The sequence below is a fragment of the Meleagris gallopavo genome, chromosome 7 (assembly GCF_000146605.3).
Source record: "Meleagris gallopavo isolate NT-WF06-2002-E0010 breed Aviagen turkey brand Nicholas breeding stock chromosome 7, Turkey_5.1, whole genome shotgun sequence".
Lineage (NCBI taxonomy): Eukaryota > Metazoa > Chordata > Aves > Galliformes > Phasianidae > Meleagris > Meleagris gallopavo.
Genome location: NC_015017.2, coordinates 34,022,901 through 34,047,313, shown reverse-complemented (window position 1 = coordinate 34,047,313; position 24,413 = coordinate 34,022,901). Strand labels below are relative to the sequence as shown.

General features: G+C 36.3%; 1 protein-coding gene across 1 annotated transcript in view; it reads left to right on the top strand.

Annotated features, from left to right (window-relative positions):
- Window positions 1-857: 857 nt before the first annotated feature.
- The window catches only part of DARS1 (aspartyl-tRNA synthetase 1), a 34,685-nt gene continuing 11,129 nt past the window's right edge, over window positions 858-24,413 (top strand). The window contains exons 1-6 of the mRNA XM_010714025.3: window positions 858-953; window positions 5,682-5,774; window positions 10,739-10,841; window positions 18,017-18,119; window positions 19,310-19,390; window positions 19,857-19,916. Coding sequence (XP_010712327.1) covers window positions 929-953; window positions 5,682-5,774; window positions 10,739-10,841; window positions 18,017-18,119; window positions 19,310-19,390; window positions 19,857-19,916 — 465 coding nt within the window. The 5' untranslated portion in view covers window positions 858-928. The remainder of the gene's footprint in view (window positions 954-5,681; window positions 5,775-10,738; window positions 10,842-18,016; window positions 18,120-19,309; window positions 19,391-19,856; window positions 19,917-24,413) is intronic.

The window sequence follows — 24,413 nt, the reverse complement described above, 5'->3', positions numbered from 1 at the left end:
GTGGCGGGAGCGCCGTGCCCCTGTGCCCTGTCAGCAGAGCGCCGAGCTGCAGGCACGGCCCGGCTGCGTGCTCACAAGCAGGCCTCAATGGCTGCTGCTGGCGTGGCAGGAGGTTGAGCTTGAATGTATCGGATCAGCGCCTAGAAGCCGTGGGTCCCTATTTCTTCAAGAATAAAGATAATGGAAATCAGTTCGTTTCACTATAAAGTCAGTCTTACTTTCTTTTGAAAGGTCGAATGTGTATCAGCAACAAGGAATTCTCATCATAGGTGGCTTCTGTAAAAATTTGTATTTGGACCACGGTTAAGCAGAAGTAATATAGCCAGGAACCCCAGTGGAAGCATTTAGAATGATGTTATGTTCGTTTACTGGGTAGAACAAAATAAATGAGTGTTTTTTTTTATTATTTGGAAGCGCATGGGCTTAGAGTTGGAAACTAAATATGGAATTGAGATCCTTTTAATTAATAGACCCCACCCCAATGTCTTCCATAACAGATTTTGTTAGTAGTCTGTCAAGTTTGCTTGTACTGTCATGGCAGTCTGCTGGTTTTCTTAGTGTGCCTGAATATTGGATATTGAATATTGGAATGAAGTGCTCAGTAGTGGATCTTCTTCCATGGCTCTTCATTGCATTTTCAAGAGTATGCTCTTCATACAGGCATTTGTACTAACTTCTGTGTATTGAATAGTGATCCTAATGTGTGTTTCCTTTTGGAATTTTTCTTGGAGGGCACAATTTTTTTTGCTAATGTCTTTGAGAATACACTGTCCCCAAATACAACTTCTTAACTGAAATATTTTCACTAATTGTTTTGTATTACCTCAGTTAACTAATGATTTTGTTCATCCTTTTGTGTGTGCTTCTTTGATACATGTTTCTTACCTTTCCTTAGGATTATGCGAAAGAAAGATATGGAGTGTCATCAATGATACAATCCCAAGAGAAACCAGGTCAGTTTGAAAAAAAAAGTATTTAAAGAAGAAGGTGGTAAAAAAGTGACCTATTGGATGTGTTCACTACTTGTTTGAAAAATCATTTACCAGACTCTCTCATTCAGATCTTTCTGTCATTCTTTCCCCTTATTTGAATATGCTTGGCACTTGTGAGATTGCATTTGGAGTGCTGTGTCCAGATTTGAGCTCCTTGCACCTTGAGTGCAAGGAGAACACTAATGTGTTGGAGTCTGTCCAGCGGAGTGATGCCAGACTGGTCAGGGACTGGAGCACAGGATCTCTGAGGGAGATTGAAGGAACTGGGTTTGTTCATCCTGGAAAGGGGGCAGCTGAGGGATGGTGATCTTGTTACTATCTAAAGCTGCTTATCAGAAGAACATAGAAAAGGTAAAGAAAGACTGGAAATTGTGTGGCATTTGGACTGGAGGTCAAGAAGACACAGGTTGCAACACAGAACGCACTGATAAGATAGAAGAAAAAGGTTGGATATCAGAGTTGATATAGAGAGAGTAAGGACCGTGCCCTACACAGCCTGTCAGTTTTTCTCTGACACTGCAGGTTTGACTCTCTTGTATTAAATTATTGTGGGTTTTTTTTTTAATGATATACCAGGTCCTGGAGATGTCAGGGTTGTTTGCTTGTTGCTTAGAATAAGTTCTGCTATGGCTTGCTGCAACGGCTCATTCTGAGTAGATACATTAATATTTATGGGCTGTATAGTTATTCATACCACTGTGAATTCAGAGAATCTTCATTTCATAGTGATAGTAAATTGGGATTCAGAAAGACTTGTCAGCTATAGAACAGTGTCCCAGGTCAACATCCCAGGAAACAGTCTTCACATTATTCAGTTCATGAAACAGGAATGAGAAAAGATAGCAGTCTGGCTTCTGGTAAGTCTTTGGTAGTGGAATGTAAAAAAGAAACATCTTCTGTAACAAGGTTACAGAATGGTTGTTTTGGTTGACCTCTCAGAGAAATACAGAACGTAGGGAAGAGAAGCCACAAAAGCGATCATAGGTTGAAAATGACTAAAAAGAAACATTATGCAATGTTGTAGCAGAGCAAGAAAATCATTAAATACTGCGTTAACAGCCGTTATTGAATAAGATATGCATTAGTTGTCAAAGAAATGTAACTAAAGTTGAAATTCTGACAATGTTAGCCAGTTTAATTGCTGGCTTCTGTTGCCTTCAGGTGCTCCATTTCAATATGTTTAATTGCTAATAATGAGTTGTTTAGCCAGTTTGGCAAAGCGAAGGAAGTTCACTGGGGTCTAATGAGTGCAGGAAGAAGCAGAAATACAGCTGTCCATTCCATACTGAGTGTGGATAGATAGCACTTCAGTCACAGCGCAGAAGGTGTGATGACAAGGAAGAATTAACTATTCAAAGTTAGTATCTTACCAGTTTGACTACACTGCTGACTGTAAGCTGAAGTCCTGTTGGATCTTTTCACCCTGCACTCTTTTCCAATGGCATTTGGCTCACTGGAGTTTCTGTGAGCTTTGTCCCAGGTGCCAGTTTCACACCCTGTATCAGTAACTCTGTGTGAACCCCGAACCAGACAACTCAGATGAAGAATCAAATTCCCCTTTCTTGGAGGAAGTCTTCCATTGTCAACTCTCTCATGTTCAAAGGAAACATTCAAAAATGCTCCGCAGAAAAAAAATGTTGAGAAGGTAAATGGTAAAAGCTATGGGAAATAATATGAAAAGGGCGGAGTGCTGCAATTAGGTTTGTTGTCTCCTCAATCCTCATTTAATAAAACAATTGTCAGCCAATGCATGGACAAGATCGATTAGGCTTTCCGTTGGGCATAAAATAAAAGCTACATTCCGTTTCTTTAGAAGGTGGTTACACTGAATGCCAAATAAGGTAATGATAAAAACCAAAATGCCAGCAATACAAATCAGCCCAGTGCCTTCCTCAAGGTTGATGCTCTTAAAGATTCAGGAGCTCCTGGCAGGGAGAGTTCTCACCAAAGGACTCATGGGAGAGTGTAGTCATCAATCACTTTCTGAGGGCTGAGTTTGTTGTCATTTCACTGTACTCATGGGTTCTTGTTTCTCTCCAGGCAAAATAAAGCTTTTTTCAGTTACAAAGTTTTTTGCATAGATGATCCACCCTGCACTACTGATCTCACACACATCTGTGCTTTTGTTCTTGGCCCACTTCTGTCTTCTAATGCTGGCTGCTCCACCTATCTGGTGTTCTTACTTCCCATTACATCATGTTTTTACAGTCCTTCCTGCCTTCTTGGGGCTATAATTGCTAGTAAAACTCCGTTTGCTTTTCCCTTTTGTCCATTCAGACCCATTGGTTTCATTTCTCCTCTTTCAAAGCTGCTTTCATCTTAATCTGCTGTTGGCTTTTAGGGTTCTTAATTAAACTTACCTTTCAGTTCTTTTATTCTAATTTACCCAATAATGTAATGATTCTGGACTGCAGAAATACTGATCGTACCTTTCAAAATTCTGTGATGTAGCTTAGATGAACTTAGAAAAAAAACTGGTAAGACAGGCAGAGAATGTGTGTGTGTAAATGTACAACCCATAGAAGTTTCTGGATTTTTATTTTCCCATGAAAATGTTAGAGCTCTGAAAAAACCTGTCAGTTAGGTCATAAACGTGATTTAAAATGGCAGTGAAGGTGATATGGCATGAATATTGAATAGAGGCTGGACATGTTTGGTTTGATCTTTAATACCTGTGTTCCCATGTCTTCATTTCAACTGAAGCACAATTTTAAAATATTTTTACAGTATTTAATTATCTGTAAATGTTTATGTGGAAAGAAGGGGTGAGAAGACAGAAAATGTAAATGTATCTTGGATTTGTGAAAGAATAAGTAGGCAGCATAATGAAGAGTATGCTGGGAGAATCTTAAAGGTGAGAACAGGAAGCTTCATTTTTATCAAGGAAAAGGACAGAAACTGAAGGGAGTTTCCTGTGCAATGAATTGTATGTGAGTATGGAGGGAAGGTAGAAGCTACAATATGTTGGCTGGACAAGACAAAATGAGGTACAAACAATTGTGTACAGTAAAAAATGTAGACATTAACACAAACTAGCAGCATCTTAGAAATAAGAGGAAAGAAGAGATTTGGGACTGATAGGGTAACTTTTTTTCTGTAGGGAAGTAAGGTGATGGAGAAGTTGCTTTGCGTGTTATAAAAAAAAATAAAATCATTTTGTTATGTCTCTTTGGATATTGTTTTGTTAGCCTTTGTATGAAAGGTGAAATTGTTTTCAATTTATATCATACAAAAATTTTTGAATGAAAATTGTCTTATTAGTCTTGATGACCAGCACGTATCCAAAAAATATTTAATATTTATAATGCAGATGGTTTCTGAAACACTTGGGAATAGCACCTCATTCTGTCTTTATGCTTCTGCCTGGAAAATGTTTCAAGTTTCTAGTAATGCAGTTTTAAGTTGACTGAGGTAATTTCAACTGTCTACATATTGAACTCTTGGAAGTACTAAAACTGTACTGTCTTTAGCATGAGGTTAAAAAAAAAAAAAAGCACTTAAATACCACTGCCTCCCCCCCCCCCCCCCCTTGGTATTTGCAGAGTTCAGAATACTAGTCCTGTGCAGAATAATAGGATTGCAGGGCAAGCTGTGACTGGTATGCAGGGACAGAAGGAGGGAGTTCAGAACAGCAGATGGTAAGCTGGGATAGGCAAACTTGGGAGAAGTTCAGTTGGGAAGAAATGTCTTAGTAAATTTAGTGTTATTTAGCAACAATGGAGGTGTCTGGGATGTAAGATAAATTGCTTGTGCTGTATGTTTCTCTTGAAAAAGTTAAACATTGCTTATTGCACCAAGAAATCTATGTATGAGCTGTAAATGAAAACGTGCAGCTAGAACTGTTGAGGTTCTACAGTGTGCTATAAATATATTCCCTGATTTGTAGATACTACAACAAATGTATTTTTTTAGTCTCAAACAGTGTTTTGGCCAAAATATAGGGAAATATCCAATTAAATAAGTATGTTTCAAGAACTAATGGCATGTAGCCAGCATGTTGTCAGGTTATACTGGTTGTGTATATCTTCAAAGTCTTGATTTATTTACAAAACAAAATTTTCAGTGATTTTTTCTTTTTCCTTTATTATTCAAATTCTTTTTCCTACCCATGCATGCAATGTTCTTTGCATTTGGAAAGTGCATTAACTTGTGGGGTTTTTTATTTATTTTAAATTAAAATTTTACAGTGATCTTCACCCCACTTACGTGTATACAGAGAATAGTCTTGTCTTCTCTGAGGCATTGCTTGGCTGCACTCAACATGCCAACTTTCACGTTGCACAGTGGAGCAAGGCGGAAATCTCTTAGCTAGCAGAATTCAAGACCTGTAAGTCCAGCTAATACAGTGCAGTACAGTGAAGCCCTATCAGAAGTAGTGCAGTCGTGCTGGGTTTTACCACCCATGAACAACAATAAGTCTTGGTTTTGGTTTAGTGCTGTTTGACCTGCTGTGTAAGTTGAACAGTGAGTGTGAACCAATTACTTGATCGAGTACAACTTGATGAGAGAGGAAACAGAACCTGTGTTTCCAGAAAAAACTTATTATGCTGTAGATACACAAAATAATTATGTGGATTTAACATGAATTTTAGTGGTGATAGAAGATGAATCTGGAATTTAAAGTGAAAAATATTTTCCTTGTCCCCCTCCCCCAAGGTTTTGTAATGTATTTCTTTTTCTGTTATGCAGATCGTGTTTTAGTTCGAATAAAAGACCTGTCAGAGGAGAAGGCTGATGAGGTGGTTTGGGTTCGTGGCAGAGTTCATACAAGCAGAGCTAAAGGTGAGAGGCTTCCAGGAATCGGATGTGTATTTTTTCATTTTGTTAATGTAACCTGACCATCTAATTAAGCTCCATGATATTTCAGTGAAATGAAGCAAGCAATTACTATCTGCTAATTATATCTTGCATACAAGAAAACTTTGCCACGTGGTTACTCAGTGTTTGCTTCAACCAGTTATTTTCTCTGCTTTCCACCCACTTTTCCTAAACAGGGAAGAGGAAATATTGTTTTCAGCTGAATGGGAGATGGGGTATTACTACCACACTGTAGCAGAAATGATTTTTGTTTTTTATCCCATTACAAAATAGGATGTGGACAACTGTAGGTAACAGTAACTTAAAATGCATACATAGAATTTTTCTGCCTTGGATGTTAAAGTTGCAAGATAAGTGATTTTAAGCCTCAGTGGGATAGAAAATTACAGTTATCAATTTTCAGACAGCCGTATTTATTGATGTGTACAAATAGTGTTGCTATATGTTTTTTAATCCACATTAAAATTTCAGAATTTTTACTTTGTTGCCATTATCTGATTGTTTCAGCTTGGTCTTGTAATTAAGAACCATGATCTTTCTTAAGTAAGGGAAAGGGAGCATCCTCTTGTAGGTTCTGAATAGCACGAGCTGTCATATTTGGCTGTCTGACAGCCATGTTTCTTCACGGAATCAGAAGTTCCCTCTGGAGATCAGGTTGCCATATGCAAACTTAAACAGGCTTTGGCCTTTTCAGTTGATACGAGGCACTGACAACTGTTGTGCTGGCTTCAGTTACATTTGGCAGCTCAATAGGGGGATATAAATACTCTATCTTCCCAAGAGTTGAAAGAAGAGAGCATAGGCAAATTGTCTTCACAGATGAAACGTAACAGTAGTCTTAGAACTGGAAATAATGCGAATTAGAGACACAGATACCAAACTCATTTCTCTTTTTAAGACTTCATTTTTAATTATACATAGAGTGAGAAATAAATTCCCTTAAATTACTGTCCGTACTGCTGTCAATTAAAATAAGGAGCTGTGTATAAACAGATGTTTTAATTTGTATTATGATCTTTAAATTTAAAGAGACCTATGCAATTGCCTCAGTAGTTCTGCAGTGTGGTTTTACATGGAAGTGATTTGTTGATGTGTACAGAAATGATACAAACTCAAAAGCTGTGGAAGCCTCAATCATTGCTTATATTCCACAGCTTGGAATTATTCGGACAGGAGACAAAAACTAATTTAAATGTTACTGCTGCTACATAACTGTGAGCATTCTCATGGCTTTTTCATTTGTGATAGGATGAAAAATTCAGACTAGTGACAGAATGTAGTGTATTAGAGGCAGGTGTCTTTATGTAGACTACTAGAACAAAATGGAAGGTTGAGTGGTTGTTTACTACTTTCTCTGTTTTACGTGAGATACCTTACATGATATGTGCATTTACTTTAGTTGGATTAACATGCAGCATGACAACATTCAGCTTTTAAAGAAGCTGCTGCTTTTCACCCTTCACTTTTGACCTCAGGATAGACTTATGGTTTTTTATGAAATAATCATGCCTGTTTTCAAAACTTTTAAAACAACCTGAAGAATAAAAGCAAAGGAATTGATTCCGAGTACCAAATGTTCTCAATTTATTGATTGTTCTTGTTCTTCCTTCTTGGTCCGACAGGACAGAACAATTCTGACATCCAGGGAATGCTGTTAGGGAGTACTGTATGCTTGTTTACTTTGGTTTGGGGGGGAAGAATCTTAGAACAAAAGCAAATGTTTAAGCGTAAGACGTAATGTTGGCCTTTCCCACACACTGCATGGCACTATTCCTACTGCTACGGAAAGGAAAATCTTGCTGGAAACAGGAAGATCTAGCACAAAAATAGCTTTATTTTTTCTTAGAAGATTGATTTTTGACTTCTAAATAACCAACGTATCCTTTATTTAACCCTGTCTGGTTCTAACCAATAATCAACAAAAAAAAAAGAATGTGAACAACTGTAGAAGCCAGCTGTCTCATATAGCAAGCCACTCATGAGGCCCTATGGAAATGAACTGAAGGATGTGTAAAGAATGGGGTGTTGGAAATTTCAGTGAGTTGTACAAAAAATAAAGTGCTTGGAGCCCTGTTTTTTTATGGTAGTTGAAAGGTTATTTCTGGCCTTATTTTAAAGCCAGCCTAAGCTACTGATCATGTTTATCACTGAATAGCAGTTGGGAAGTCAGTCTGCATTCTGCCAGACAGCCAGGACTTCTGTGATATATTAGACCAGAATATGGTTTTGTTTTATGAATGCAAAGCTTTTATAAAAAAGTATGTTGAAAAGAAGACCTGCGACAAAGCGCAAAAGGACTGCATTTTTTTCTTTGCTGATAGATGTCTGTAACTAGCAATGTATTCCTTTTGTATGATTAAACTACTTTTTTTTTTTTTATTTTTTTTGCAGCTTATGCAAATTCCTTCCTGCATCCTTTTCTCTCAAGGTCTTGTGTCATTTGGTACTTCCAAGAAGGGAAATCTATTCCTTTTTGGTTTTCTGTGAATACTTGATGGGATTCTGTGTGAAGTATTCTCTTATTTGTTGTTCTGTGACTAAAAGTTCTTAACTAAATGTCATTTTGAAACTTTTCATCTTTTTAGACTGTCTGATATAGAAGACAGCATTGGTTTATTTTATAGAAGCCTTGAATAGGTTACTGTTGTTAACTAGGAGCAATTACACAATAGTTGGTCTTAATGCTTTTTGCTGAAATGCCCCATAAGGATTTTTAAACACGTAGAGATCCCCAAATCTTATTTTTTTCTTTTTCCTCACTCTGATGCTTTTCCAGATCAAGAGGCGGGGAAGAAAGGAAACGTGTCATCATGGACTAGATTTGGTTATGGCTCATCTTTTTGATGCCTTATCTTGCACATAATAGGCTCTTCTGAGAGAAGTTCTCTTCCCTCCCACCATTTTCAGAACTGTGATATTATAATTATTTCTATCAGTGAGGTTTGTTTGATCACTTAACTTCTGTGTGATTAGAAATTATTCTACAAACATCCTCTTTTCTCATAGAAATGATATCATAACTCATGAGTCCTTCTGTGATGGAAGTATTGATGAGATTTCTAGTGTTTGGGGTTAAGTACAACGGCCAGACTTGCTTCTGATTTGTATGATAGCAAGTTCCTTCATTTCTTTTACTAACTTCTCCACTAATATTTATTAATTGAGCTACATTATAGTAGTCTTCAGCTATGTATTTTTGTTTGAATGCCTAATATTGCACTTGGAATTTCTGTCATGTTTGGTTAAATTCTTTATGTTGCAAGATGAGAAAAATACTGATGTTCAAGGAAATAACTTACAGACTTGTGCTTGGTATAGTAAGAAATAAAGAGATATTAAATGTGAGATACACCTAGCTTACCCCAAACTTGGCATATTCTGTCCTATGGACAAGTTGTATATTTCATATGTTAGTTTGTTGACTTTCTGTATAAATGTGAAGCATAGACATGTATACCACTTAAAGGATCTGTTTAATTTCTGAAGCCTGTAGTTTTCTAATTTAACTCTATGACTTAATGTTTGCCAGTAGGAGATATGTAAATTCATCTCATATTAGCTTTTTACTTACATTGCAGGCTCTGGAATATGAAAGTGGTTGTAGTCTGTTTTCTACAAATCTGGTATTAGTTTTATTGCTTTTCTGAAATCACAATCATAGAACAAAGTAAGATATTTTGAGTAATTATGTTAATCTTTAATATTATTGTATAGTAGTTTAATGCATTTGCTTTTATTTCTGACAGATTGTATGTCAAATGATCTGTGTTTATCTTTGGAACTGTTTATGTGCAACTGTGTGTCAGGAATTGTTATCTACATGTTTACAAACAGCAATTGCAGTTGGCTTTTTTGTATCAGTGTTCACATTGGCTGTTGGTTGTTTGTAATGTTTTATAACATCAAGTCAGCAGTAAATGGGAGGTAGCTGTCTATGAGAGCTGCTGGCTTCTTCATGCTTCCACCATTTTAATGAAAATGTTGTAACTTGATGAATCAGAACTTTGGATTGAAATGGTTTCGATGAGTTCTGTCACATGCTGGTATGACAGTGACTATTTGTTCTTACTCTCTCTGAGGAAGAAGCATTTAAAATGACCATATTTCCTTAAATGGAAGTTAAGCAATGAATGTGTATTAGAGATGTGACCAGAAATAGGAAATGATTGTAACTGTCACTTAAACAGATTAGAAGGAGCTTTGTTGACTTGGAAATGCCAATTTTAAAAGTCAACAAAGTGCATTATATTCTCTGTAAATCACTATTAATTTCCATTAACTTCCTTTTCCCTCAGCTATTCATGAATAAGTTGCTCTTACAGAAATTTTTGCTTGGGTCTTTTAGATTCTTGTCATTTATCACATTCAATACTCCTTTTGTTCCCCTTCATTCTGAATGTGCAGAGTATTATAGAACGACCATTGTTGGTACAGTCCCTGTGGTGCAAAATCAAGCCTGTTTCTCTCAGCAGCTTTGTCAAATGAACTCTACAGTTTTAATTTTAGAAGTGCCAAAGTACATTTAAGAAGAGGAGAAAAAACTTATTTGAAAACAATGAAAACACAGTGAACAGTGCAACATGTTGAAGTATGATTTTCTTCCAGCAGTTGAAGAACAATAGATATTTTAAAAGTTACAAATTCTAATTTCTGTCTAGGTATTACTTATCTTGGAAGACCTTCTCATTTTCAGAAAATGTTCATTCACAGGTTTCTAGATGCACACCAAACTTAGTTGTGTTTATCTCAAGGTTTGGTGTGTGTGTGTGTACATGCAGAGCTGAGTGTAGATATAACTAGAGTGGGTGGGAAGAGAGAGAGAAACTCATTAAAAGCTCAGCTTAATTGCAGAATTACATTTTCTTCGTTTATAAAGACCTCGAGTAACTTGTCCTTAATACACCTGTGTTGTTTTCTTTTGTATTCAGGGAAGCAGTGTTTCTTAGTCCTGCGTCAGCAGCAGTTTAATATCCAGGCTCTTGTGGCTGTGGGACAGCATGCAAGCAAGCAGATGGTAAAGTTTGCTGCCAAGTAAGTAAGCAATTATATCCTGTTGTCAGAGTAAACAATGGTGGGAACCAGGACTCCCAAGGGTTGGGACCATTTTCACACATTAACATCAATGCTTCGTTTGTTTTAAAATGTAGTTATTTAAATTGTCAGTTCACTATTGCATTGAATACATTACACTGACAAAAGATAAAATGGAGAACAGGCTTGAAATTCATTCTGAACTGCTGAAGCAGCATTCTCTCGCCATTGACAACCTACATTTACTTTCAAGCTGGTTAACAAAAAGTCTGGCAAACTGAGCTTGGTGGGACACTTCATTTTGTGTGATGTTTGTGTATGTCTGCACACGTTTAGGGTTTTTCTTCTACAACACTGACAGTGCTAATATGTTCTGTAGCTAGTACAGATGCAAGGAAGCTCTGTATTGCAAGTGGCTGAGTTGAAGAAATGAGTTGTTTCTGTGCACTGAATTAATCTTGTTTACATGCCTCCTTTTGGCACTAGAAAGTTGGAAGGGGTTAAGATACTTTAAAAAATACTTTGATTTATGATAACATTTAGACTTACCAATTTAAAAAAAGGTATTTGCAACAATTTAAATTGAGATAATTGATTTGTTATATTCTTAAAGATAAAAAAAAATTACCTGCCACTGCTTTTTACATCAAGATTGTGCTTTCAGGTTGTCCAGTAGTAAGTATGTTTGCATGATGAAAAGGCTTTTATAATAGAACTTCATAGTCATGTATAACTACCTGTTCACAAATAGGAATGTGGATCAATTCAGTGCAATAGTATGTTTAACATGTGGCACTTGAGTTGCTTCTGTGTAGTCCTTGGCACTGCTCTCATGCCTGGGAAGGGAGCCTTCGCTAATTAGCTGCAGAAGTGCTACAGCCTTCAATATGTCAGGGAGGGATTCATTATAGTACAGACTTCCAGTAGCCAAGTTAAGAAGGTTAGGATAATGCTTCTGCTGATAAGGTTCAAGGCAACAGGAGAACAGAACCAGCAGTGTTCATTATTTGGTGGTGCTTAGTGTTGGCAGTGCAAGTGTGAAGCATGCTGTTTACAGGTGTTTATGAGCCAAAATGAAGTGTTCTGTTTCTCTGTGAAACAGTTTGTTCTCTCCAGCACTTAGAATCTTTGAAAAGAAATGAGTATGTAGTTTCTCCTCTCCTCACTACCTCTCCCTATATGTAACCTACAAACTGCACTACAGAACAGTGAAACAACTCTTACAGTTGTGATACTTGCTCTTGTATTCTCCAGTTTTCTGAAGCATCTCTGTTTTTCAGTTTTCTTTGTGTTTCTCTGCTGAATTTCCTATGTTTCTGTTTCATGATCAGCGGAGATCCATCATAGTAGCTAGCAAGAGGAAAAGTCAGTCCTTACTCTTTTCTTCTTTGAACTGATTCTTCCACTTGTAAGACTTCTGTGACCTTTCTATTTGTTTGTTTTACTTCTCTTTTTTTTTTTTTTTACTAGATTATTATTCTGACAGGTTAAGTGATTTAAACTACATCATGGAGGTCTACAGCTAGCAAGAGGTGATATCTGCAAGACTAGAGGGCAAAGCTAATAAAATACCTTTAGCTGTGAGCTGTTACATCAGATGGAACCTTATCCTTAATTTCTTTCCAATTCTCTGTCATTTCCCACTTGTCTTGATGTGACAAACCAAACTACCTCTGACTGGCCAGGTTCATGTTTGTATAGTGTTTGGACTTCTCATTCTGTTCCCTTCTGTGGTAGTATTTGATGTATAAATCCTGATATTGTGGACTGTCTAATTTATAGCATGCATGCTTTATTCATTGTTTGTGCTTCTGAAATGCTTAGATGTTGACAGTAGTGTGCTTTAAACTTTCTGTGCTACAGCCTTCCTGGGTTTTGTTTTGAGGGTTACTTTTTTTTTTTAAACACTATTAGTGCAGTCATTCCTTCCCACCAACAAACCTGCTTTATTGATATCCTTCCGCGCTCTCACTTTTTCCAGTGTTTTATCTTTTTCTCAGTTCTCTCTGATGCCATCATTGCAGCTGCACCTTGTCCTTCAGAGGCTGCTCTTCCCTGACTTCCAAGTGCACTTGTGGTTACCACGTCAGTGCCACCTGAAGCACAATGACAGTATGTGTTGTGTCTTTAGTTGCCTTCCTGCTCGTTTTCACGTGCTGTGGAACGATGCCATTATTAGCAGATGAAGCTGATCTTCAGCATCTAAAAATAACTGTATTGTTTCTCTGCCTTTCTCAGTTTGTTCATCTCCTCTTGCTTCCTATGCGTTACCTGAGGAAATAAACATTTATCAAAGAAAATATTCAATTTTAATACCTTACATCTCGTTCAGTTATGGGAACTAAACTTTTTCACTGGCATAAGATAAACTTTGTTTCATGTGGTGCTTTCTCATATTTGGATAGTGGTTATGGAACTTTCTTTAAAGCAGCTTGTGAACTTCTGCATTGTGAGTTTTAAGGAAAAATTAAGGTAGTATAAAAACTGATTAAATGATGAACATCTTTTGTACAAACTTTCATAAATAATAAACCAGTTCCTCTTTTAGATGCTGGCACCTGGAAACAGAGCTTTCACAACCTTCTGTGGTCTAGCAACAACATTGCATACTCACTGTAATGTTCATATACTGATTTATCTGTATTATCTGAAGAATGTGAGTTCTTTCAGTGAAAGATGCTTCACACTGGTTTACCACTGTTTTAAAGAGATTTCTGTGAGTTTGATGACAAAGAATTTCTAGCTGAACTTTAGTTGAAATTTTCTATATGTTCAAGATAAGTATTCAGAAATACAAGTTGTTAGCAATTTGGGATCATGATAGATAGCCAACTTAACAGGAGTCCATGCAGTTCTCTATCCCGCTCTGTTATTAGGTTCTGAAAATGGAATAAAATGCCATTAATATAATATATGCCAGTGATTAGATTATTCCTGGAATATTTTGTCCTCTTTGTGTCTGAATACATGTCAAATCAGAGAAGGCTGATGATGAAGTAGGATGCTGAAATAATTTGTGGTCAGGTAAATCTGCCTTCCTGTGAGGCTAAAGAAATCTGTCTATCCAAGATAAATCAGCACTGTAAATCCCAGCCTGACAGTGCCTGTGTGTAATTTCAACTGTTTTAAAAGTGAGCTCTTTCTTTTTTTAAAAGTAAATTGTATAGCATCCATTTTTCTCTTGCATTCACGTAAACTACTATTGGTTATTATTTTATAACAATTACTTATTCTTTTAGATTTAGTATAATATTAATATTGTGTTTGATGTAAGCAGACTGCACAAATCACTCTTGAGAAAAAGGCAAGAAAGAAAATATCTGGAGACGCTTTCACAAATTAAAACGTTTTTCTACTTAAAGGAAATAAATAATGAAGCTTCTTCAATTCTTCAGACTTTTGATCAAGCAAATATTGGGAATCTTTTAGAGAGGCCCACAAGGGGTTCAGCTTGCAGCAGGAAGGTGTTGTCATACAAACCACAGTGATGCAACCCTGTGGTTGGAAGAGTCTTGGCTAATAGATGTGCATAGATGTGAGTGATGTAACTCCTCTAGTGAATGTTTTCCTATTTGTGGTCTTGCGTTTTTTATTTTTATTTTAATGAACATTATAATATGACATTTTCTTATGTGGTGTTTACCTTTGGACATTATGAATCTATTACTAAAATAACTCCTTTAAGGATCAAACATGCATTCCAGTTTACTTTCATAAATGCAATGTTAATTGGAGATGGAAGTGCTGGTTGCTTTGACATGTTTTTCTGCTATTTGTTCACTTATTGTTTTTTGTTTTCTTCTTTGTTACCATGGGGAGAATTACTTAAAGAAATAAAAAAAAATTGTGCTGCTACTGTTGGAACGCTTTGAACATTATGCTGTAGTTACTACTATTTAATTAAAGCATCTTTCTTGTTCTAATTTGAGCTGAAATTACCATTTAAGTTATGTTCCTAGAGTTACCTGTTGGGATCAAAGCACCGTTTTCAGCTGTACATTGTTCATTTGATGAATGATGATTAGGGATTTCAGACTCTTCCAACATTAGGTCTTGCTGAGCTCAGTTCAAACAGAAATCAAAACACGAGCTTTTATTTGCATAGAAGTGATACAAGTCAACTTGATTACATGTGCAGTCCAAATGAGGGAAAGCGTGTTTTCTGTTGATCAGATGAAAGCTTAGAGTAGATTGAGTGTTTGTAAACACAGAGATGTCTACAGACAAAAGAAAACTTGATAATGCTGTGTGTAGCCAGGCAGTTGTATGCAAGTTTGGATAAAGGTATCTGTATAGGTAGAAACTGAAGTGAAATACATGAAATCATATTAAAAAAAAATACTAATTGATATTAGAATTTTTGAAGGGTGTTCTAGACCAAGAAATATACTGTTTCAGTTGCCAGAGAGAGGGGGAAAAAAGGCATATTTAATCACAGTTGCAAAGTTTTTAAGTTTTAGGCAAGTTTGCAAAGCAGTGTTTGCAGTTACAGGGATGTAGAAGTTTCTTCCTGTATTTTTGATCTGATGCAATTTTGCATATCTTGAATTCTGTGTGTGCTCTGATCATAGATCTGTAGTGACTTCACTATCACAGGTTCTCAGCCATGAGATCAGTGGTCTTAGTCATACAGCACGTTGACATTTAGCTGTTATTTTATTATTTGCAATGTGTAGAACTTGCTTCAATATGTTTACAACACTTTTGTATTTGCAGTTATCAGCATGAGGGCTTTATTCAGCAGAATCAGAACTTTGTTTCAACCCATACGCTGCTGTTGGTGAAAAAAGAAGTGAGGGAAGTGGAGAACTGTTGGAGGGGAAAGTGTGTTAGCTCAGATGTTAAACTTGGTTTGTTTTAAATATTGATTGATTTGAAAAGCAGAGGGAATTTGTAGTTAGACCTAATACTGTTTTAGCATGATGTGTTCTATGCCTTAATCTTTTTAAGCAGTTTTAAACAGAATCATTTGTGAGAGAGTGCACTCAACCACCATTTCTCCACGTCTTTCTCGATTTTTGCCATCTCTTCTTTAATGAAATGAATGGATTCTCATCCCCTACTAACTGAGTTCTGATTTAAAGCCTACTATCGGCCTTTGTTTTGTTCATTATACTGGTTTGAGCAAGTGCAGCTCTTCTAAAAAATACACTGTTCAGAAGTTTTATACATTATGAAGTTATTTCATGGCTAAACATATAGAGCACTATGGTCTGTATATCTTTTAGAGCTGCTGACAAGTTCTATCACCTGAAAGTATTGCCATCAAAGAAATAGTCTAATAATTAAAATGCTGAAATTTGGCTTTTTTTTTTCCAGTTACTTGTGATTCATTTCTAGTGATTCTTTGAAGTTTTGAGAATCCTATTGCTTGGATTTCCAACTGTTATTTAAACTTCATCAGATTTTTAAAAAAATTGTTAACTTTTATTCAAAAATTCTATTGAATGACTTAAATTTAAACTTAACTTTATGAAATAAACCAGTTCTAGGTCAAACCAAAAATCTTTTTGGTTTTCTTATGGCTGCTACGGATGGTGGTGCTGAGGCCCTGGAACAGGCTGCCCAGAGAGGCTGCGTGTGCCCCATCTCTGAAGGTATTCAAGGCCAGATTGGATAGAGCCCTGGGCAGCCCGAGCTGGTGGGGGGCAGCCAGCCCACAGAAGGGAGTTGGAACTGGATGATCTTTAAGATCAGTTCCAGTCTGAGCCATTCTAGGATGCATCAGGCATAGTAGAGCACAGAATACGCTAGTAGTGATATTCTGCAGCACTTAGCATTCATATCTCAGCTCCTTCTGGGTCATACCACAAAGGCTTGTCGGAGATGAAAGCCGAGTTTCTCTCAACAGCTGAAAAGATAGACTTCATTGTTTAGCTGGGTTAAAAAAAAAAAAGTGAGAGAGAAACTAGTTCCAAACATAGATATTTCTAAAAAGAAGCCTTTCAATCCTAATGAGTTTCTCGTGTGATTTTACTGTAGCTGTGCAAAAAGACTGTCAGTTTAGAATATCTAGATTTTACTTACAGCTCTTAGAGTGACTCTGGGAAGTGCTAAATAAATTAACGGAGATGCAAGTGGCTTGGATTGTAGTTACCACCAGCAGTAGCTTGCACCTACTTGCCGCTCTGCCTTTCTCTGCTTTCACTGGAATTAGTGCCCATGAATTCTGTGCATTAAAACATTTATCTTACTGCCTTCTAATTTAGCTTTATGGAAAGAGGTTTGGGGTTTGCTTGCCTCTTACTGTTTGTGGTTGCATTATGGGCCTACTGTTCTGCTTTTGAAGGACTTACATGGTTAAGTGATGTACATAAAGTGCTTTCCAGTCATCTCAAGAATGCTTGAGAAGTGAAAGATAAAGTTAATTGTAACTTTTCATAAAGAGGAAAGAAGTGTTTTCTGTTATTTTGCCTTTTGTAAGCAGGCTGACAAAGAGATAGAGTGAAATTGTATCTTCAGTAGAGACGCAATTACATGAAGTACAGGACTTAAAACCAGTGATTTTCTACATTTTCTAAATGAAAATTGCTCATGTGAATTATTTTTCATCTATCTCTCAAGACTTCTGTTATTGTTTGCTTATAACACACATACCTTCTATTATACTGTTGGAAGATTTTAAAGATGTTATATAGTGATTTAATAGAGTCTTAATGACTGTTAATGGAGAGCAGTTCAGATGTTTTAAAGAACTGACTTAGAAGCATCTTGCATATTTCAGTAACAAGTCATGTAGTTTAAACAAGCTCAATCAGGTTGGTTTTTTTTTTTTTTGCCCTCTAGATCTAGGACTTCCTTTCAGTTTGTTGTTCTACTGTTCAAGACCCATCTTTCAGATAATTGCATCAGCTGACAAATGCAAGAGTGATTGTGGCCTAGAAAAAGAACTATGCAATTGTCAGTTTATGTATACACACACAGTGAGCAATTACTAAGCTTAATTATAATTCTTTCCCTCGTAAGTTTTCCATCCCAGTCTGAATTGTTTGTGGCTGGTGATGTTTCAGTGACATCCTTGATTTGTTCATTGATTATGTATAATAAATATCTAAATTCTTAATCCTGTTTTGTTGTTCCAGCAGTCCATAAAATACATATACGTGCTAGTGCTAAGTACTGAATCTGGTGCAGTATGCAATGAAATTTAGTAAGGCTACTATCTTTATTGACAGCATCAACAAAGAGAGCATTGTGGATGTAGAAGGCGTTGTGAGGAAAGCACATCAGAAAATCGGAGGTTGTACTCAGCAAGATGTTGAGCTGCATGTTCAAAGGGTAATTTTTTAAGCAAACTGAACACTGTCTGGGGTTATCTATCTATTTAGTCTGTCTGTCTTTCTGCATATATAAACTTTGTAGTCCAGTACCAGAGAAATAAACTCCTTTAAACTCCACATTTCTATATATCGTATGTAAACATGAGATGTTCCTGTTTCTAAAATATTTGATTTTTAGTATTTCCTGATTTTAGCTGTCACTTAAAGTATACTAACAAGTAAATTAATCTCACTGGATCAATTTGGCTAGGAATGCTTGTAATTCTTAAGTGCAGCAGGTACTGTAATAAGAAGTCAGCCACTTCTTAGGTGCAATGAGAAGTTTCTTCTTTTTTGGGAAGTTACTGTCTTCCCATTAGTGAAATGGATTGGAATGGATAACTGCCAGCAGAAGTAAAGCACTGACTTGCCAATACGGAAGCTCTTGAAATCTAAAGTTTCCATTGCTTGTGTTGCAGGGCTGGAGGAAGTGCGGCTTTATAATTTGGTTAACAGAATATGTATTTAAACCTTTGTTTGCTTGTAAAGCCACTACACAAACTTGGGAACAATTCTGCGGAAGCACAGTCACCTCAGCAGCAAAGTGGCTATTATAGTTGTAGGAAGGTAAATCTTAGCTAACAGCACTGTGGAAAATGTGCAGATTTTGAAGAAATATATGTGCAAATTGTCAAATGGTTGATTTTTTTCTAAAAGAACATGAAATGAGCTGTAGCTATGACAAGGCCTTAGAGCAGGATGTCTTGCATTCTCAGTGTGTTTTATCTGCCTCATAAATTCTTGGTCTGAAATAGCTCCTTCAAATTCAATCAGATGGTAAGTAAAGCAGTACTTGAACAACAAAAAGACTGAGATTCACTTGCTGCAATCAGAACCCAAAACGGTGAAATCTAGTGGTTTCAGACCTGCATTCATGCCATTCATCCCTCAGGCAGCCTGTACTTGTTCAGCTTGATATTTTCTGCTTCCAAGGGAAAAAAATATCTTTGAAAAGGGAAGTCAGATTTAAGCATTTCCAATATTATCATGAGACTGCACCCAAGTGTGTTGACTTTCTGAAGAAAATCAGTTTTCCAGCTAACAGCCTATGCAAACACTGTTTCATGTTTATGCCCGAAATATCCTATTGTAAATCACACCTTCTTTTGAGCTGAGTATCATGCTATTTTTGTTCTATCTCGCTTTCAGATCTATGTGATCAGTTTAGCTGAACCCCGACTCCCTTTACAGCTGGATGATGCTGTTCGGCCAGAAGTGGAAGGCGAGGAGGTGAAAACTTTGCATACTCACATACGTTTTATTATATTTGTAATTGAAGAAAAGTATGAAAGCCTGTGGCAGCTTCCATCATAGAGCGACTTTGTTTTTTTGTTATGTTTAGCTTTCATTATTATTTCGTTTTTAGATTCCATTGTTATGTTTATTTCCATTAGGTTTCTCCAGAACTGTATTAGAAATTTCTACAGATATGATTTCTGCTGAACTGCAGTATTAGGTCAGAACCAGCGGGTTTTTGGTCTTATGTGTTCTAGGCCTTCATAGCTGATTTCTGTCTGTGACTGTGGAGAAGTCATAGCTTAAGACTTGCTGTACCAGCAGTTGTATGTTCTTCAGACCGATCTAGAAAATCTGAATTTAGAAGTATCCCTTGACCTTTAACCAAAGGACGTTTTTCTCCAATACTTTCCTTTTAGGTGTGTATATATTCATTATGTATTTTTGCACAACTGTTTAGGATGGAAGAGCTACTGTAAACCAAGATACAAGACTGGACAACAGAGTCATTGATCTGAGGGTAAGGAATGAGATTTGTTGCCTGTTTACTTCCAAGTGTTCAGTTATTCACTGTCCTAATCCATGGAACAGTAAAAGCCTTGCATTTGGTGGAAGTGTTTTGCTGGCCAAAGCTAAACAACACTTTTCCATTTGTGAGTCCATTGGAAATCACATATTAGAAGATTAAGTGAATGTTTAGGATTTGGCATATGGCCATGTACACCTATTTTTTTATTTCCATAAGTGGAAGGTGACGGAATAAGGATAACTTACAGGCAGTATTTCTTCTCAAATACAGTATTTGATACCCAGAGAGTGTTGTAAGAGTTCAGCTCAGAACCGTAAGATGGAAGTTTTGAATTTAACAATGAATATGTAGTCAGCTGTCTTTAATCTTTTTGGCATTATTTTCTCTTGTCTTTTCCCCTACTTGACTCTCCACAATAATGTTTTAATTGAATGAAGAGTATATTTAGCTCTTTTTTTGGTGTATCTAGTCTTGCTTTTGAAGTTATGGTAATGATAGTTTCTCAGTAAACCAAGCTGTGGGTCTGATAAGTAAAACAAAAAGATCATTTTTTAACTGGAAAATCTGGAAAAGTTCTGGCACAGAGATGCTTAAAGCATTTGAATATCTGATATTCTTATTTCAGCAATTAGAACTACTTGTGCAAATTGTTTCATTTGGAGCAAAGATATAATGGCTTTTCACTTGACCTTATCATATGTGATACTGAGCAGCTTCAATTTGTGATTACTTTTCAAGATACTCTGTATCTCATTGTACTTGTCTCTTCATCTGTATCTTTAAGTTTTTGATGAAAAGAATTCTTTACTAGTGAGAATTGAAGAATCATCAGCTTAGTTTAATGGTAAGGCAGTGTATTAAATTGAAGGGAGAATTCTGGACTGTTAAAAGTTCAAGTGTTGCTTGAACTTCTGATTATGCCAAAAAATACTTAATAGCACACTAGAGAAACTTAAAATTATTTGAAACAAAGAGATGGGCTAAAATTCTTATATCATAAAGTCATATAGAATTATAGAATGACTTGGATTAGAAGGGACCTCAAGGATCACCAGATTCCAACCCTTCTGCTGCAGGCAGAGTTGCCAACTCCTAGATCACTTATTAGATCAAGTTCTGGATTTGCCTGGACGTATCCATTAGTCTTGTGTGACTCCTCCCATGCACATCTCTGCCAGTGTAGTCATAGAAAATAAGTTGTCAACAGTCAAGCTGGAGGGTACAACTGGTGAGCTAAGTGCTGCTATAACCTTTCCTAAATCATACAACTTTTTGTGAGTATTATATGTTCCAGAACACCATTCCTTCAGCAATGCTTGGCTTGGTTTTGAGTTCTGAACCTTAATTCTGTCTCTGTATAAAAGACAGACTGAATATATACTGGACTGAAGTGAAACTTGATCAGGATAGTTCTGATGGAGTTGCTGTGATGATCTGTTCCTACTAGTATGGGAGGAAGTCCCAACCACAGATACATGTACCATCTAGTTTGGGTTTCCTCAGTGACCTGTTTTTTAAGAAGAAGGAGGTAATTGAGAATCAAAAATAAAGATACTGATTTTTTTGGAAACAGATTTAACAAATGAAATGCATAGGCCTTGGCTAGACTTTGATTTAAAAAAAGAATCCTTAATATAGAACTAAAATTAGGTTTGTCCATTTAAATAGAATCTTTGAAGTAGTTCCATAGTGATGTAACTAACTTCAGTAATTAAACAAGGAGTTTGTTGGCTACGGTGAAATCATGATAAAGTGGAGCTGCGGAACTCAGATCTTGCTAACTCTCGAATAAAAGAGGATGGATTTTCAAAAATGGCATAGTTCCATCCAACTCTGGTTTAATTGTAGAATAGTGTAATGAGTATGGTTAATAACAAGAAAAATATAGTGGGGTAAAAAGGAAAAAAACTTAAAAGAAAATATCCTGGTGGATGTAATATGCAAAATATTCTACAGAGACCTCAAGATTTCAATTCCTTCGTACTTTTGAAATTCACATATGCACAGTCTTGCATTTCGGTTGCTGACAATTGTTTTTGAAGGTAGAGATTGGAAGTACTAAAATGCCAAGATCCCTAGCTATTCCTATACCTGTTGCTCTAAATGCATTCAAGAAAATTGTTATTATTTAAGGCAGGGGGTTTTTAAAGACCTTTCTGAGGAGTGATGATTTATGAAGAGTCTATTCCTGATCCATTAATTCCTAAAATACAGATCCTATACTCCTTGGAGTAGAAAAACCGGGGACGTAAAGTTGAGAGTCCTTGTACAGAGATTTTGTTTCACATATCTGTAGGTGACTGTAAGAAAACTGCTGTTGACCTGAGTATCTCTTTTTAATGATGGTATAATGAATGTCAATGTATTTTATTCTAGATATGTTTGCTTAATTAATCATATCTTGGCACAATTCAAAAAGGCAACTGGAGCACTGATTGTGTTTCTAAATTTCTGCCTTTCTGCTATGCTTAAGTGCAGTATGAAGCAGTACACAGACTTTTCATATATGTAAAGACACCTAAAGAAAGTGTTAAATGACCATATTTCATGAGGATCTGTGGTGAAGGTAAAGCAATAAAGACAAACCAACATGTGAAATACTGATTTTTTTTATTTTTATTTATTTATATATTTGATCTTGCTTTTTAGTATATCTTGCTCTGAAGAAAAAATCAATGGAGGTTCATCAGGTTTCAGCAATAGACCTGACTGATATCCTTGCTCTGGTTTATTTTTGGATGTCCAGCAGGGTTTTTATCTTAATAGCATCTGTCCAAATTTGACTTGAGTTATGTGTTTAGCAGTCCTGATGCTATAATTATGTCTGCTAATGCACAGCTCATTCTGACCAAAGCATAGTCCTTTAGAGTCAATATTATCTTGTTTAAACTGCTTAGGGTAGTGTATAACCATTAAACTGTACTTCTAGTAGCTCATGGCTGTCAGATTGTTATATGTACATTGATCTTAATGCAGTTTTTTCTTGATGACTTGATTACTTTAAGCTTGATTTCATTGTGTTCAATTTGATTTACTTGTTGCAAAAGCTGTTGGTCTCCTGACTGACTTCAAGCTGTAATGACAAACAGATACACTGTTTGCTGTACTTTGTAGTGATTTCGTTGTGCTGAAATAAAACAGTCCCAAAAATTTCAACAACAGACTTCATGTTCTCCACTGGTACTATAAAGTAACACTGAATTTGAATGAAACACTTGATTTCAGTCAATCTGGAATGCATAAATTGGTACTGAAGGCAAATCCTGTTGCCTAGCAAGAACTTCATTCCTCATACATGTGATAAAGAATTTGCAAAATTATCTTTGTTATTAAATTATTGTGTGTTATCTAAAGGTATGTAGTTGACATTTCCCTTTTTATTTAGCCTACTTTATAAAAAAGCAAAAGTGAGGTGTTAGAAAAAATTCAATAGCTGATGTGAGAGGGCAAAGAAGTTTGCAGCTTTGCTCACTTGCATCTTCATTGCACCTTTTTGAGATAAGATCTCATAAGGTGTTAAATGCCTTCAGTTTTATTGAAATACATTTGTCTGTCTGACAACTTATGTGGGTATTACTGTTTACATGCCACTGACTGTGCTAAATAGAACATAATTATTTTCTTTTATAATCTTCAAGTGCTAAAGTGCTGTGTTCTAATAGTATTTTCCTTTGTTGCATTTATGTAACAAACACACAGGTGAAATGAGAGTGAAGTTACAGCCGACACCTGTATTGCAGCATTGTTAGCTAAATATTTTTTCTGCTGTCTGTAACAAGGGATAATTATTAGAAATAATGAGTTTTCCTGTAAAGTCAGTAAGTTTAAACAGCAACATTTAAGTGGCATATGTTTGTTTCAATTTTTGCTTTGCATTTGAAGACTTGAGTGAATTTGCTGTTGTCTTAGACAAGAATTTACTAGTATATGCATGGAAGAGTTTGTAAGAGTGAACAATACAGTGAACATACTGAAATGTTGTTGAGGGCTGAGACGTTTAAAATGTATATTCATTTTTCACAACTGCCTTAGTTTGCTGCCTAGAATGATTTTCTTCGGTCCCTTTTTGTCCTAAATGTTTCACTGCAAAGGATATAATTAAATTTGAAACCTTTGCTTTGTATGGACACAGAATCAACTTTAAAATCTTTGAAAAGTTATAGTTGCACATAGAACTTTTGAGATCCTCCACTTGACTCCACTGCACACTGACAGTTGGAGTTGTTTAGGAGCTAATCTGAGATCATGTGGGCCTGTCTAGTTCTTACAGGGAGACCACAGTGTCACAGATACTCAATGCTTGTTGGCAGTCTCTGAATGGATGGGCACTGAAGCTCCATTAGCTTTGGTAGTAAGAAGAGTAGTCTTGACAGGTCTAATTTGAGGCACAGAGGATGGCAGCTTCTTCTTTCCCTGGTTTATAGTTAAGCAAAAACTTCAGACATCCAGGTCTATGAGTTTGGCTTCTTTGATAATTGCTATTTTTAA